The sequence below is a fragment of the Polyodon spathula genome, chromosome 16 (genome assembly GCF_017654505.1).
Source record: "Polyodon spathula isolate WHYD16114869_AA chromosome 16, ASM1765450v1, whole genome shotgun sequence".
In the NCBI taxonomy this organism is placed as follows: Eukaryota; Metazoa; Chordata; class Actinopteri; order Acipenseriformes; family Polyodontidae; genus Polyodon; species Polyodon spathula.
Window position 1 is genome coordinate 35,407,369 of NC_054549.1, and position 17,953 is coordinate 35,425,321.

At 37.0% G+C, this 17,953-nt stretch overlaps 1 protein-coding gene across 1 annotated transcript; it reads right to left on the reverse strand.

The window, feature by feature from the left end:
* Window positions 1-761: 761 nt before the first annotated feature.
* LOC121329389 (protein Wnt-7a) lies at window positions 762-17,311 on the reverse strand. The gene is made up of 4 exons (XM_041274974.1): window positions 16,845-17,311; window positions 14,940-15,166; window positions 9,330-9,601; window positions 762-1,865 (listed from the first exon to the last, which is right to left on the reverse strand). Exons 1-4 carry the CDS (start codon window positions 16,913-16,915, stop codon window positions 1,386-1,388), a joined length of 1,050 nt encoding a protein of 349 aa, XP_041130908.1. The 5' UTR covers window positions 16,916-17,311; the 3' UTR covers window positions 762-1,385.
* Window positions 17,312-17,953: the final 642 nt, after the last annotated feature.

A 17,953-nucleotide genomic window follows, 5' to 3' on the forward strand; every position in this document is an offset into this window, starting at 1 on the left:
AGGCAGTTTGTACACACATCCAGAAACCACTAATCTAACAGGAGAGTAATAGGGCAAAACAACACAACAACCAATTAGATGCATCAGCCTTGCTGATGATGTGACCCCAATATAAACAGCCTCTACGTAGTTAAATACCTTAACAATTACAGCATGTACGCCTGCTTAGAGACACACAAAAAAAAAACATGATATGGAGTTATACAAGCAGAAATAGTATAAATAAAATATTCATATAAAAATAGTCTCTCACAAAATATATTCTCTTAACCTATGGTTCATTTTTTTTCCACATGCTGGAAATGTGTCTGGAGTATCACCTTTGCTTCTATAGAATTTTGAAATGGGCTTCTAATACATTTTATGGTTATATTTGAACTAGAAAAGTCAATACAGTAGTTAGAAAATAATGAGCACGACCAGTTTGATTTTCCAGACAACTAGCAGCAAACAGCAGTAAAATAAAATATTATAATAGATGTCTGTTTTCATTATCAAAAGCCTGGCTTTGCAGGGAAGAAAAAAAATATGCCTGTGCCAAAAACATCTATTAGAAATGTCTGATTAAGACCTACTATGTACAGTTCCAGTGGGTTTTTTGGGTTTTTTTTTTTTTTTTTACTGCAGAACAGTCCCAACAAATATCAGTAGATTTTTGTATTATTATTATTATTATTATTATTATTATTATTATTATTATTATTATTATTAAATAAATTAATATTAGTTTTATCTAAACAAATTGTTAAATATTACCATTACTGTTTGTTTGAATCATCATGCTCAAAGGTCCATCCACAAACTAGGTGCTAGTAAGAGCTACACAGTAAAAGAAGCTGGTAACCCTTAATCTCTGGAAAAACATGCTTTCTGTATCTAGTCCGTGTGAGATCCAGGCCAAACAAGCAGACACTTAAATTTGCATAATCCACAATGAAAGCAGTCCTTCTGTGGGCACTGTCGAGGCACTTCCCTGTGAGGTCCACATTCAAGGTTTTTAATCAGGACACCCATGCAGTATTCCGCCATTAAATCCTCAAAATTCAGCAAGACCTAAGTGCCATTCTCTTCACGTGGTCAATAGGACTTTGTGTTCTCTCTAAAACATCTGCCTTAGAGTCCCAGGCTAGCATATGACTGCGGTCTTCCCTCTTGTGTTTCTCGAATAATCTTTGCGGCGTCATCTTTGCAGCTTCACATAAATCTTGCAATTCAAGACTTGTGACTGGAACCGCTAGTAGCTTTCCACTATAATAAACAGCAAGGAATTTGCTGCAAAGTTTGTACATCACAAGTTGTGATCATGTGCAAATGTTTTGTTTTTTTTTCCTCCAGGGCGAAAGAACCCCTTTTTTAAAATAAAAAAGCATAAATATTTGTTGTTTTCATTTACAAGTGTAAACTTCTGTTCTTTCACTGCAGGTGTTGCATTTGACGTAGCAGCACCAGAGGAACTTGCAGTTGCACTGCCACACTCTAGAGTACTGGTGTGTGTTGTAGCCTCGGCCACAGCACATCAAGTCACAGCTACTGGTCTGCTGTGCCGTCTTGTTACAGATTCGCCCCTGCGTCCCCACACTGCCCGACAATGGGTCCTCTTCACAGTAGTTGGGCGATCTCTCTAGGTACACCAAGTCTGTATCCATGGGCTTGAGAAAAGAGGGGTGCTTCTTTATCTTGAGGAAGGTGGGGCGCTTGTTGCGGGTTGCCCTCACGGGCTCCACCTGCACTGCCTTGTTATACTTCTCCTTGAGAATGTAACCCAGCTCCCTGAACTTGGGCAGTGTCGTCCAGCAGGTTTTAGTGGTGCACGATCCAGACACTCCATGGCATTTGCATTCTAATCTCATGTTCTCTTCAAGCATCTAAAAATAAAGTGAAATTTGTTTTAACACATCGGATAGTAAATAGGTATGGATGAAATATGTCCCTTACAAAACAAACAGACACATACAAATACAGGACTGTGTTGTTTTTAGTGTATGATGACCATACTAATGATGTAATGCTATTTCCTGGTAACTGGAACCATGGAAGAGTTGTAGTCAGGTGACTCATAAGATATACGTCATTTGTGTATCTCCCAGCAGCCTTTGGAAACCCTTGTGGTCCTAAACACTACCTTTCACTTACCGTGAGGATGAGAGGCAGACAACACGCTAAGGAGCAATATAGAGGTACACAGCAGACACCCCACAATGACTGATACAAGTAATGTAATGTAATAAGTAAGTAATGTAATATATATATAGGGCCTTTCTGTTTTTATTTTTGGTCATGTGATGTCCATTTAAAGACATATTGAGCTGACTCAGTTTCTTAATTAAACTCTTGGAAAAGCGTTGATTGTGAAACAAGATCCCTTCTGCTTCTCCCGTAACTTGAACGACACGGATACTGCTTCATTGATAATGTAAAAAATTTTAAAAAGCGTCTCCTTGTTTTTAATTCAAACCGAACACAAAAAGCAAGTTCAGTTAAATTACTTTTCCTGGATTTAAAATCTTATGTTCGAACCTGTTTTGCAAATAATAGTTTGCTCATAATTGCGATTTAATTAAATCAATTTAGCTTCACTCGCTGTTTAAGGAGCTGCATTTTTTTTTTTTTTTTTTTTTTTTACATTATCAACGAAACAGAATCACAGTGTCAATCAAGTGAACTTGTTTTACAATCACCATGAACAGCCCTAAATATAAACTGTGATTCAGATCAAATAAACACCTACCTATATGTGCTTCTAAACTTGCCCAAATGCGTTGTAGTAAACGTTTCAATGCTTTTCAGCAAACACAGCTGTCTGTAAGAACAACAATCCTCTTCTGCTTAATCAGAATTGAGATCATCTTTAATGTCAGCAAGTACATGAGAAAGGCAAGAGGCCAAGGCCTAAATAAGTCCTTCAAAACACAGACAGGAGTAAAAACAGCAAAGCTGGATAGGGGATTCCTTAGGAAATTTCAGGGTACATTGTTGATGTAGATTAGCTTCATCCAACCTAATCCTTTCAGTGCCTTTTGGAAGCTGTTTCAGGGGAATTATTTTTACAATATGCAATATGTTGAGTGATCCAAGTAATTGTATGCATTTGAAAGTGACGCTGTGTCAAACTATCATGTATTAAAGAGAGCAATGATTGAAAATAACAGGTCTGCAGTCAGTAACACGGTATATTATGAACAGCTTCTTCTTTACACCTCTGAGTGTTTATAAATGTTTGGTATAATCAGTGATAAGGGAGATGTACAGCAGCCCATTCTACTGCACAGATCCAGTTCTGTTTCGTGAGCAGCAAATGCATTGTGGAGGACTTCTAGGATGGGAAATTCACTGTCCTGCACCCAGTGTCTTAGTAAGGTGAGATCAAGCCTGGGGCAGTGGCAAGGGAGGACTTAGGGAGGCTGAAGCTTTTATGATTTGAAGAAGGGGTGAAACCACCTATCTAGGAATTGAATTCAGCAACTGTACAGTTTGAGCCATATAAGTACTGTAACTACTCTTGGAGGTAATAAAGACCACCGATTAACCCCCTATTTGCATTATTATTGAAACTCATTATTTAAACCCAGCATTTACATTGATTGATCGTGAAAAGGTGCTTTTTTAAATTGTGGCCCTATTTCCACTCAGAACCGGTAACCACTGTGGAAAGCAACCAATCACAAGAGTTCTAAGGGGCAGTTGAGTACCACTGTCAGTTTTTCCTAGTTTTTTGTTCCAACTTTATGTCCATCAGACCCAATTCGAGAGCAAGGTTAAGTCTGACAGACAAGTTAAACCACGTTTCAAGTTTTTTTTTTTTTTTTAAAGCCAGGGTACCACATGTGACAGTTAAAAAACATGTCGATTTGCATTGCAGAGATTTCTTGGCCTGTGGAATATGTGTCTACAGGCTTAGTACTGAAGCTTATTTTTTTTAAATTGTTTTACAGGTTGAGACAAAGGTTTTTAAACATTCCAAGTGAAGAATGCAAAAGTTCTTAGACTCATTGTGCCAGGATATGGTTTGCTTCACGCTATAAACCAGAAAGCAAAATGGGTTATAAACGAAAATCAAAACAGCAACTACCAACTTCACAGATCAACATGCAGTACACAGTACACCTCCGCTAAACTTCTCAAACCATTATGCATAAAGAAAGACACTTCTTCCACTGCGAAGAACCACAAGCACCAATCAAGCAGGTTTAAAAAACAAATCAAACATGAGCAGACATTCTTCCTAAACCAAGCACTGGGAGCCTAGCAAAACAGGCATAATAGATCTGAAATAAACAGACTGGGAAAGATGTTCACAGACTGCCTAAAAACAATAGCCCTGTGTACACTGTACACAGATAAAGTGAAGGCATCAAGTTTCAGCCTTCCATGCCTACTCAGGACAATCTCTATCTTTCAATACACGACCAAGCTTGGATGTGTAGAATGCCGTTACTTAAGAGACATTAAACATTCTTAACTTTTCCTCTTTCATCCTGTCTGTAATAAGTTAAAGTAACCTGAACGCAAGAATGAGTATTCAAAGGTTTGCACAAAGGGCTGTGAAATATATCGGCTGGCCTTAATTTTTTTGAAACCAAAATTGCAAAAGATCTTTACTGGTCACTACCATTTTACAGACATCATGCCAATGACAGTAATGAAGTAACATAAGTCTTAATAAATGAGCTGCTGCCTTGTATTTCAATACTTTATTCATAAAATAAATGGTATCAAATTTGTAGCATACCCACAAGTTTTCAAATTGAATTGCCTGTATGAAACAAATGTTATTCTAGACAAAAAAAAGTATGTCTCTATAATGTTATTAGTAGTTTGTGATTAATAGAATTTTCAACAGCACTGCTACTTATTTTTCAATGGAGAAGTTTAATTCACAGTTTTAACAAACTGAATTAATGTGTTCTCCCAGTTACTAAGAGAAATGCTTTCCTACACAAATGGAATATCATAGGAATTAAATCACTACCAATAGAATCCATGATTTGCAGACATTATTTTTAAAGTGTTACAAGGCTTCTATATGCTTTGTTGCACATGATGTAGAAAAATACAAACAGACTCAAGATTTCTCCAAAAAGTGTCCACATTTACCTTTTCCAATATGTCTGTGCGTTACTGTCTAGGGAATCCGCGAATGCTCACTTACTGTTTCCAACACTTTTCACTTTGCACTGTAAAACATACAGTCTAGAGAGTTCATAGCTTGGCATCAAACACACTAACACATCAACTGTACTGTGACTAAGCACTGCTGACACCCTTTATCTTCCTCTATGAGATCTGTGTGAATGAATAAGCTCCTGCTTTAATGTTATTAATTTGATTCACATAAATAAAAACTATGGGGCATAAGAGTTCCTGGCTTCTTCACAAGGACAGATGAGGAGAAAAAAAAAAAAAACGGCTCCACGACTTCTACTAATCATGAATACAGTGTTTGTTATTGAGGGACGATTTACCTGCCTGGTTAAATGAGCGTGGATTTAATTACACGTAACGAACACAGTGGATTGCTTTCTTGCAGTCTACACGGTATCTCCCGTTACGCTCGGAGATGGCGCAGCTGTGTGAAAGCCAGCTCTCTGTGGCTCGGGATGATAATGCCCCTGATTAGATGCTTGTTTCCTGTTCAATGAGTTGGAACTCTACGTGCCATGGCAGCCTCACCCACTTTTTAATTATTCTATTTTCTATTCGAGTACCTAGACATTCTGGAGTCGTTGAAGCAATTTTCAACAGCTTTAAATATACTGCCGAATTGATAATGGCCTGGGTCTCACTTCCACTAAAGCTCTTAGCTGTGGCTGGTGTAATAGCCCCACTGAGGGCTCCAGGCACGTCAGAGGTCCTCTGCGGTGCTGGGTTACCTTGTTGGGCTCTGTACGCTAGAGCAGCAGCACCAGCTCTGGAAACCTGCAGTAGAACTGCTCGCTTAGACTGCTACACTAGCTCAGCAAGAAAGTCTATCAATTCCAATTCAAATCTGTCTTCCTCAGTGCTGAATGAAACTGTCAGACTCGTATAACAGCTAGGGATAAGCAAATGAAAATGCCCCATCACTTTAGGATTATTATGATGCATTACCCGTTATTTAAATCTGCTGTATCTAATATTATGATTCAGTTATTCAAAACCCCACTATAAAATGCTCTTGGGGGTTTTAATCCCCCCAATGCCCTGTCCAGAGTCTTGAAATTTACCATTCTCAAAGACTGATGAAAACATTTGTTTGATTTCTTTCAATAATAAAAAAGGCAATTGTTACTGCCAATCTAACTACTATAGCTACCAATTTCCCTTTCACTTGAGGCCAATCAAATAGAACTATTTCTCTTTCTTCAGCCCTGATGCTAAAGCACTGGGGTTTCTTACTGGCAGTAGAAGTTGTATTGGTAGAAACCCCAAAGTGGCTGCTGCCAGTAAATAATCTGCTGCTTCTAGTCCCAGTTTTCAGTGAACCTGCGCCTATCTGGTGAATGGGGATGACAGCACTGCTGGAAATAACAGACAAGCTATAAGAAGAATTTCAGACCACAAAAGCAATCCAAACCAGCCACCCATTGATGCTATTACTCAAATAATTCTGTTAGATAAAAAAAGAAATACAAAATAAAGAAATTCCAGCCTTGTTTTTTTTGGATGACATCTTGGTGAGAATAACGAGAATGAAGTCCTACACGGAATAGTGTTTCTGCCAGCTTCCCTTCAGATGCAACCTTTCTACAGGCTGTTATCCACACTTCTGTACATGTATTCCCTGGAAATAATGCCAGCTCGCAGCTGCACAGATCTGTACACTGGCTGAAACAGCTTCTCCTGAAGCACACTGAACACAACGGTTTTCGTTTCATTTCTTTTGATTTTCATATTAAAATGACTGAAAAAAAAGATTTCAGTGATTTGGCTCTATGGTATGGCAGTGAGAAGCTAGTACCACCCGATGTTGCTGGTACAGGTCACTTGCCAACTCTTCCAATGTGAGCAGGAGACTCCTGCTATCAGCACAGGATTGCTTACCTCCTGCAGTGTGAAGAATGTAACCAGCCTTTTCTAGATGTTATTGCTTTGAGTTGCCCATGGCATTTGCTGACTATGCAGGTATGTTCCCTAATGATGCTCTGTTAAAGGGGCTTGATGCAACTCACTTTTTAACTTGAAGGAAACGTCACAACAAGTGTTATTTACATTTTTATTCCTTGATTCAGCCATCGTAGTGGTAAGTATAAGAAGATAAGACCATTTGAGAACGAGAAAAGGCTATTCAGCCCATCAAGACTTGTCCCTCACAGGGGGAAACTTAAAAGCACAGAAGTCGTTGTTTTGTTTTTTGTTTTGTTTTGTTTTTTTTAATGTTCCCAGTGTATTAGATCCTGCTACATCACCTGGTAGGCCATTCCATGCATTTATAACTGTGTAAAAAGTGCTTCTTACTGTCTGTTCTTACTTTACACAGAATGGCAACAATACGATGTTCAGACTAAATATATATATATTATATATATATATATATATATATATATATATATATATATATATATATATATATATATATATATATATATATATATATATATATATATATATATATATATATATATATATATATATATATATATACATATATATAGTCTATCACATTAAATATAAGGGGGATTGAGCATTCATTTGCTGTGTTATTTAATTAAACTACATTATTTCAATCCTGAGACTATATCTAGGATAATAACCTATATAGTTTGACAGTTTGTTCACAAAGGTCACTATAACTTTGACATCACACAACCTTGCTGCGCTATAATTATAATATATAATATACTTGACATAAGAGTAAAAGATGAGAAAAAAAGATTTTAAATTAGCACAGGAAACAAAAAACACTCCTAAGGGACTGCCAGTTTGGCACCCAATCCGTCTGTTATAGGAAAAGTTAGACAGACAAATAAATACACAAGGATGGAGTTCATGGATTCTTCTTGCCGTCATGCCCTCCACCTCCTGTTTCAATCAGAGCCCCAACCCCCTACTGAGCTTCACTTATCTCTGTTACATTTCACTTGGCTCTTCAAACGTGTTTATTTTGCTTTTCTTTCTAATTTGCATAGGCTAGATATATCTGCTTCAGGCTCTGGGTCTTTGCAAACATGAATCACTTCCTACTTCTCAAAATCTATCCAGAATCTCGTACAACGGGGTAAGGCCAGTGACCAAAATATAATACAAAATATCAGGACCATATTGGTGGGGACTGGTTGTTGCCTATACATTTTTTTTTCTGACTAACACAAACCCTTTCATAAATCTTCTGCAGTAACACCAGAAAATATTAGTATTTTACATTGCTGTGGAGTGCCAGTTCTACTTCCCTTCCATTCCCCTCCCCACCCCTAGATGGCTCCACTGTGTTTCGTGTGTATAAACACAGTTTCAGATTACCCTTGGAGATAGCTATAGAAGGAAATCTCTGGAGGAACAGAACTCAGACCCACTAAAACTGATTACAAACACCATGGAAAATGTCAAATGGCTTTTGTGGATTAGTTATGTAGCCAAGCAGTCGTTACTTAAAATACCTGTGTATCTGCTAAAAAGAAAAACATGTTACTTCACTGGCAGTTTTTTTCTCAAACTTCTTCTATTCTTCACCGTCTTGTTCGCTAAAACAAAAATGGAAAACCTAACCGGAATCTCTAACTGTTATCGGGTTAAACTTCAGTATCAATACAGTGGGATGCAAACTGAGCAGAGATCCTTGGTGAATTTTATCAGCTGGTACAGGGATTGTAAATCACACTGCCAAGGTTAGCCAGCACTCCTCTCTGCAGTTCTGTTAACCCATTGCATTGACAACTACAGTGCTTTACAGATACAGCCATATTTTCTTATCAGCGTTGCTGAAAATGTTTATTCCTGCTCTAATTAACCCAATATTAATCAATCAAACCAATTCCTGTATTTAAAAAAGCAATTGCCTCTGAACTACTGTATGCAATGCACCTCTTTACCAACTGCTCTCGTCCCTCTTAAAGGCTCTTTATGCTTACAAGTTAGAAAGCAGGTACCTTAGAAAGCAATCGGAAAGCCAGCAACAGTAGTACTTGGATACAACACCAGGGAAGTCACGCTCAGGAATACATACAGGACAGAAGACAGTGATGATAAGCAATAAGTTTGTTCTAAACTTTATTCACTAATTGAAACAAAAGTCTTTAAAAAGCAGCCTGTCGCTCAGTATCTTATTTCGGCCAGGTGATTTAGAGCATATTATTATTATCGGCCTGTCCACGCTGCGCTTGATTGAGTTTCTGCTCAATGCGCTCAATACACACCTTGCGTCCTGCCTCGTTGTTGTGTAAGTTCATGAGCGTTCTTGCGTTCTGTTTGATCTCCCTGGCGTCGACAAACACCTTGGAGAAATCCAGGCCGTAGCGGATGTCGGCAGAACAGCCTCCCCATTTCCAGCCTTCCTGTTGGGTGTAAAATCCTTGCTTTTTTTGGTCACAGCCACAGTTGCTCAGGTTCCCTTGGGTGCAGGCAGCTGTGATGGCATGAGCAACACCAGCGGCAATGATGGCATAGGTGAAAGCTGCTTCTTTACTTCCTGGATTAAGACAAAAGGACAGATCTCATGTAACAGCAGAAGATGGATTGTGAAATTTACCCCCAAAACTTTTTAAATACACTTTTCAGAACCAGGGTTAGAATCTCACACTAGCCTTGCCTCCAGTCCTGGATTTCAGAGTTACTGTTTGTTCCCAAACGACAACAGTGAACCAGAATCAGTCCTCCTTGATTTGAACAGTTTCATGACACTTGCCATTTGATATGGTAGCACAAAACCATCAAATCTCAATGAGTGCTACACTACTTGCAAGCAGGGTTGTGCGACAGCCAGAAATGCTTGTATAATAGAGTCACATATTGTCTTCTGCATATATTGCTGTAAGTCCTTGGTACTCAATGGGCTTAAAAAATGTCCTAAAGCAGCCAACATTATCCATTAGTTTGCCCCTATACGTTTTTACAGTGATTTGTTGATTTATACATCCATCTAACATGACAAGTCAGCCTTATTCAGGCTGTTTGTGTATTTTCTACATAAGTGTGAATGTTTTTACATTATTTTAAAAAATATAAACCTTGCATGTGATAAACATGTTTTTTTTTTTTTTTTTTTTTTTTTTTTGTTGTTTTTTTTTTTTTTACTAAGTTTGGAAAATTGTGCACCCTTTGCACTGCAGCAATGTGTAGCTTTAGTGGCAGGAACAGTGCTTGAAATTCTTAGAATAAAGCATTATTATTTGTAGTTCACTTTCAATGCAAAATAACTTTATCACAGCCAAAATATGCTATGCAATATGCTTCTTTCTCTGTATTTATTATCCAAATAATCACTTAAACTTGAAAGTGGATCATCATGCACCCAATTGATCAGATTTGTCTTATCTGTCTGCATTCTAAAACAAAGAAATATGCATGAAGATAACCAGAGATAACCACTTTCTAAGCACCCAAGGGCCATTCAGATACAGTTAAGTATGTCTGCCACTGCTACAGACACAAACAGCTTTGCTTCCTTACATATTCCTATGGAGTATACCACACAGAAACAACAACAAAACAAACTCTTTGATTGATCTGTCAAAGATCTGCTCTGGTTTAAATCGATTGATCTCCATGTGTAAAGCTGCATAGTCGTCAGGCAAGGATCGCAATTTATCTTTATATATATATATATATATATATATATATATATATATATATATATATATATATATATATGCAATTTTGTTAAAAGATTACCCAAAGGGGTACCAATACGCCATTGTTTGGTATTTTTTTTTTGTACGGAACAAAAACCATGAATTTTTTTTAACATACTTGACCATCCCTCTCAGGGATTTACCATGCTTATCTGTGCTTTGCTTTGTATTAACTTTTTGAGAAAAATATTAATGCAGGTTTCACCGTAATTAAATGGCCGGTTTTGTATATAATAAATAAATAAATAAAAATCTCCATGTAAAACACATTTTATTTGAAAGGTTAATCAACTACAAAGAAAAATGAATGTGCACTAAGGGTTTTTAAAAATGAAGACCCAGTTCTCATTACAAACATGTCACGAACTTAATGTGGCTTGTGAAAAGGTAAGTGTGCAAAACTGAAACGTGAAACATGCGACTACCAGCAGACCTTTCTGAACAACACAGACAACAGTGTCTACGGGGGGGAAGGGGCACTGTTTGATGTTCTATGACCCCTCAAACCCCCTGCTCACAACATTGAGACCTGGGCTTATACAGTTTAAATAATGCAGTTATATATTCATTTTCCATCTCTGCTCACCTTCATTCTTTTGTTGCTAGATAGGGAGAAAAAGTCCCACACACCTTATTTACTACTTTCTTTGAGAACGAAGTACGGGCTAACCTGTTTTTGATAAACATCTTGGACCGGTGCCTTATTTTCACAATGTTCAAAAAAAGGCATTTTAAGCATCAGTTCTCCATTTTTTATATAGTTTGAATGGGCATACAGCCAAAAAAGAAGGTGTGGCAATAATTAAAATAGCCTGAGCTACTTTAAAAATGTGCAAATACTGCAATTCCCAAATGAAAGACAGATAATAAAATCATAAAACATACATGTAGTAGTGTTAGTTAGTCTCTGTTAAAACACAGTCCTACAACACAGCAAAAGGTACATTTATAAACTCACACAATATGCTTGTCAGGACATGATAATTTATCAGGAAAAAAAATGCCATTCAGAATTACTCAAAATGGCAGTTTAACACTTGACAGCCAGAAGACTGCAGAGGTGTGGTGTAGCGGGTATAGTAGCTTCACAACACGATTTAGCAGCTGCTGTGGTTCTATCTTTATTTATCTATCTTTTTGTATTTGATTTATTTCTAATTATTTTGTATATATGTGTTTGTTTTGCATTAGTATTGCCTGTAATTTTATATTTTAGTTTTTGTTTCATTTTCTGTAAGTCGCTTTGGATAAAAATGTCTGCTAAATAACTAAATAATATGAAGAAGAAGAAGAAGAAGAAGAAGAAGAAGAAGAAGAAGAAGAAGAAGAAGAAGAAGAAGAAGAAGAAGAAGAAGAAATGAGGTGCATTGAAAGCTTTACAGCAACAACCTGTTTAACTGCTTTCTGCTCATTTGAGAAGAAAAAAATACCCTGCTCTTTCTGTAAAATAAAAAGAGAGTTAGGTTAATATTTAGATTAGTGATTTACCATTTTAAAGACAGGAGAGTGATTAGGGCACGTACATACCAGATAATTGCCATAGCAACAAAAAAAGGGATTGCTTCTGGTAAGTATTAGTCTAAAAGGATATTATTTTGTAAAACAAATGTATATATATATATATATCATTGGACTAAAAAACAAGATGAAAGAAAGTAAGAATCCTCAGAACTTAGCTTGTTTAAATTTAAAATTAACTTTTTTTTTATATATATATAAGTATACTTCCATCTTCCATTCCTGCTGTTTAGCAATTTCTGTGTCATCACATCTATGAAAATGATGACATTTTCAGAACCTTTTTCAGAGTAACAGCCAGTTAGACTGTATGAAACCTGTTACCAGTAGTGAAATCCCCTGTTTGAATGAATTAATCCTATTCCTTTCACTGAAACAGTGTGCTACTGTGCTGGCATGCAAGCCCAGCCATTCAGCAGAGTTAAAAAGCAGCTGACAAGTGCATGTTCAGTCACAGAGGCAGGTTTAAGAGTGCAAGCAGTACCTTATCTCTGCTTCAAATCAGTGTATTAATCTCTGAGCAATCTGCCATTACACACACAAGGGACAAGTGAAGCACCGCTGCCAAGCTTCACTGTCAAGTTTGTTCCCCCAGCACAGTCTACCAGCAATGTGATATGCTTCCCCACCTCACTGCCCCAGTTTTTGCTGGAATGATATCATAGATAGAAGGGTAAACAACAAACAACAAGCATTCAGAACTCATAGAATTTAATATTTACCAGGTAATGCTTGGAAAGAATCTTTCTAAGGATACATTCTTTCTAAAAATTCAATTTAGTGAATGACAAAGAACCAATAGAAACACAAGATTATAAAGGTCAGCTGACCATAGTTTTTTTTTTTTTTATGTCCAAGCAACTGCATCACCAAAGGCTATTGGAAGACTTCCAGCATCGCTTCTTGCCAGGATCAGACACTGAAACATTTTCTATGCCACAGGCCTCCTCCTCTGTTAAATTAAGTAGTCTGATGAGTTCACCCCCACTGCACTATACTAAGATAAAGGTCAACAACACAGTGTGGCCCAGATTTCTTGGCTGTCCAATCAACCGCCCAAAACAACCTCTTACAGGATTTTTGGCTTTGCTCTAAATATGTCAAGACAACAAGAAAAAAACAGACTAAAACAAGATCTAGCCACCTTTCTTTAAGAACAGGCCATTTCTGTATCTCATCCCCTCTGGCCACCTGCCAAAGCTCACTAGTCAATAAGCAGGCTGCATTTTCCAACATGTGAAACTGTTCTGTCTGGTGAGGCTGATCTTCCCACCAATGTCACTCGAGCAGCAATTTGTCAATGGACTGAGACTTAATACCTCAAAAGAGTCTGCAATGTGCCTCAGGAAAAGGGCTAGCGTTACTTTTAAGGGAAGAGTTTAGAGGAATTGTAACACTCACTTTATATACATATCAGCTTTTCTTTCTTGTGTTTCTCCTTGTCTGTCTAATCCCTACTTTTTTTCAATCTCTCTTCAGTCTTTGTAACACATTCTCATGAAACATTCAACAACCTGGTGATAGTCCCACTGAGTGTTTATATGGGAGAAGGAGCATTAACACTGAAACAGTAGCAGGCTGGGTTTTTACACCCCTGGTGTGTTTGGATTCTAAAGAACCTGAGATAAGATCACCCTCTTTCTCAGCAGGTCAGGGTAGAAATAAAAACTGTGATTTACTGTGGCTGCTTCAATCACTTCAGCTACAGATAAAGACATTCATATTCCTGGCTAGTCTAATCTCAATTCTGTGAAGGCAAGCACGCTCCTTCTTGTTTTGATAGGGTCATAATGATCGGTATGTTGAAACACACTGACACAGTTCCATTTCATTAATCCACTATTTTATTACCTGTCTACAGTAATACAATTACAAGCAATGGAGAAACACAGTATGGCTGCATTGTGTACAGGGAAAGAGGGTGCATTACACATCCTAACTATGATGTGATGCTTTTAAGAAAGTGACACTTAATAGGTATATTGAGGTGATACTGAATAGCTGAGCATGTACTGATCCTTACAGAAGCAATACTGTAGCTGGGTGATGTAAACTGTAAATACTGCAGTAACAATAAGAGAACCTGGACTGTAGTTACAGGTTATGCGAAATCAAGACAATAAAACTCTTTGAGAACACACCATATCTAAAAGGAGCTGTTGCAGCTGGACAAGGCCTGGTAACGTGATAATGACTTTTTTTTGATAATGGCATTTCAGAATTTATACAGATGTCTCATTTTATATACAATGCCTGCTTTTCTGAAAATGCTTCTGTGGCATTTTAGTGTCTGCAGCAGGAATTGACTTTGTTAGATCTTTGAAGCACCAAATGCAGTGATGAAAAAAACGCAGTTTAAAAAGGGGGCAACGCTTACCTGTATACCCCAGGGTCTACATTCTTATTTGACATCTTTAGACATTTCTTACTAAACAGCAGTTATAGCAGTATAGCAGTTGTAGCAGGTGTGTAGGAGTACACTTAATGCTAGCTGTGGATGTGAATGTCACATTTCCAGAACCAAACGGAGTTAAAGCATGAAGCACTATCAACAATAATTCATTTCAATTGCAAAAAAAAAAAAAAACTCGCACCATTAAGTGATGCGTACAGCAGCAGGACAATTATGGAGCATGGAGGAATAGCTTTGTAACATACCCACTTTCAACTCTTTTCCAAAGACAGTCCTCTCCCCGAGCGCTGAGCAGTTCCAACGTCCACTTTTGAATTGAAACTGGCATTCGTTGATTCCCATTTGGGCTCCTTCTCCGATCACAATGATAGCATCGGGTCGGCTCTGACAGATCGCCCGCTGTCTCGGTGCCAAACCTGGAATCTTGTTACAGATTATACTCGCTCCCAATGCTACAACGGAGGAAAAGCCCCTACCAAAGACAAAGAAAACGGAAAATAAGAAAAACAAGGGCATTTTATTTACAGACAGACGGTTAAGAACAACCACGTTGGACAGTTATAAGATCTGGCTCATTCCTTGTCCATGTTTGAATAAGATTTCACACGTGGAAAAAAATCGTGCTGTTCCACTTTGTAATCTCCCTGATGATATTGTTTGCCAGTGTGATTGTTTTAAATATTATATTTATCATGCTACATTACACAACTGATGTGCTTTCATATATAAAAAAATTATAATAATAAACACGATTTTACGTGTAGATGTTTACGCAGTTCTGTTACAGTGTTACTGAAGAATATTTAAGTGCCATAAACGCAGGCTATCTTGTATTAGCCTATGTGCAATTCATGTTTAGTTCGTTTTCCACTATCTGTACTGTAGGCTATATATATCTGACCATGAAATTGAAATATTAATGACGTTTCAGGAAAAGGCTGTGTTGATGTTATGGATATGTCAGCCTTCCCTTTCCCCTATCACTTTCTCTATAATTAAAACACAGATGAAGAATCGGAGTCCTTTGCCAAAACGTGACAAAACTTCCTGAATCATACACAGATAAACGGCCTAGGTGTAATCAGAATGTGTCTAACAGTTTGAAGATTTGTTTTACTCCAACTTCGACAGATAATAATAATAATAATAATAATAATAATAATAATAATAATAATAATAATAATAATAATAATAATAATACATGTGTTTTATGTAACAGTAAATTAGACTTTGCACCTAAAGTTTATACAAAAGTTTTTTATTAAAATACAATATTATGTTATTGTACAATGTGTACGTTGACATGCGATATGGTTATATATATATATATATATATATATATAGATATATATATAATATATATATCTAGATATATATATATATATATATAGTTGTATTGGATAAGATGTGTAAAATAAACTAAAATTCAATGACAAACCTTTCGACCAGAAGATTTGTTTCAAGGTTGAAACGTTTTTCATTTCATTTTTGTTTATTTTTTATAATATCGAAATTCAGCACTATTGAGTTTAATAATGATGGCCCTAGTATTGTATTTATAACGATCCATCTCATTTTCACTGTGACGTCAATGCGATGTGAATTTATCTTCATTGGCAAATAACCGGTTATTGCTGTTAAACAATGAGTAACACATACAATAATATTTTACTTTTCATGACGTAAGTCGTATTTAATTTTTTTTTTTTTTTATTTTATTTAATTTGGAGTCTTATATTTTAATTTACGACAGTCCATAATGAAACTCGTAGCTAAATAATGTAAGTACATAATCATTTTGTGGATGTAATAACTGTATTGATATCTATGCGTTTGATATTTTTTATATAAATGACCATGTTTGTGATTAAAATGCATAAAACTGTCACTCTAAAATGTTCATTGTAACCTTTGTAATTCATAGTGTTTGAAGCAGAATCGGCAATAATTAACCAAGTCACTTACCTTTTGATTATTTAGTTTTTGAATATGTAATATCATAAAAACGAAGACTAAAATTTTACATTTATAATAATCTCAACTACCACAACGTTTCTGTTTTCTACAAACATAAAATTTCCTCTCACACAACCTTGAGAAGTTACGCATTTATCAGGTCTGAACACGCTGAGACTAAGGAAGATTCTTACCCTATTTTGAGATACACAATCCCGAGGCAGAGAAAAATATGAAAAATCCAGCGTCTAGTTTTCCTGTTCATGGTGTCTGCTTTCGAGCTATGGTTTGTTCTGTATAATAATTCTATATATTTATCGGTGTTCTGTTTTGAAGATCAGTCCCGGACGTCTCGACACCAGGTGAAGGTGTACAGACAAAACAGAACCCCCCTCTCTGCTCAGTCACCTCAGACTGCGTGCATTTGTAAATCCCAGTGGAGAATCACAATACTGTATATCCAGCGACCCTGCTTCCCGTCTCTCTCTCTCTCTCTCTCTCTCTCTCTCTCTCTCTCTCTCTCTCTCTCTCTCTCTCTCTCTCTCTCTCTCTCTCTCTCTCTCTCTCTCTCTCTCTCTCAGTTTATTTGGTATTTGTATGCGTGTCGCACGTTACTTTAGAGATGTTAATGCATACAGGCAGGGCTGCAGTGACTCAAGCACGCAGCTCCTGTTCTTCCCTCAGGTTTTATATAGCTATCTCGTCTATTTGGGCGTGTTCTCTGGAGAATAGAGCGACCTACACTGGAATCCCTTAAATGCCTCCCGAGTGCGCATTCACCTGTTTAAAAGCGAGTGTTTTCTGGGGGCTCTCGCATCAGTGAGGCACTGCTAATTAGAGTCCTTACAGTCTTAACACACACGCAGCAAGCATGCTTATACTTGCAATTTATAATTTATTTCGTTGATCCCCACAAACTTAAATTGTGCAATATATATTGCCTTTTCAGTCTTTATTTGTTTTTTTGGATTTTTATTTTTTCTTTACTTCTTCCCTTGCTTGTGTAATCTCTGCAGCTGTTTTTATCTATTCTCCACCACACAGGCGCTACTCCTTCATTCTACATTGACATTTGTTTGACTTCATTTCATTTTTTTATTTATTTATTTTTGCTCATCTGATTTACGAGTCCGGATTAGCGAATTGTCACTCCAGTAACGCTTTCAGCAGCATCGCCCAGACCACTGAATGGGATTATTTTAAATAGGCTAGGGGGAGAGCGCTCGATCAGGACTGCAGCTAATTCAAGACAATCACGATCGTATCTGATTTATTAAGAAGACGAGACTAGTTAAAGACCACA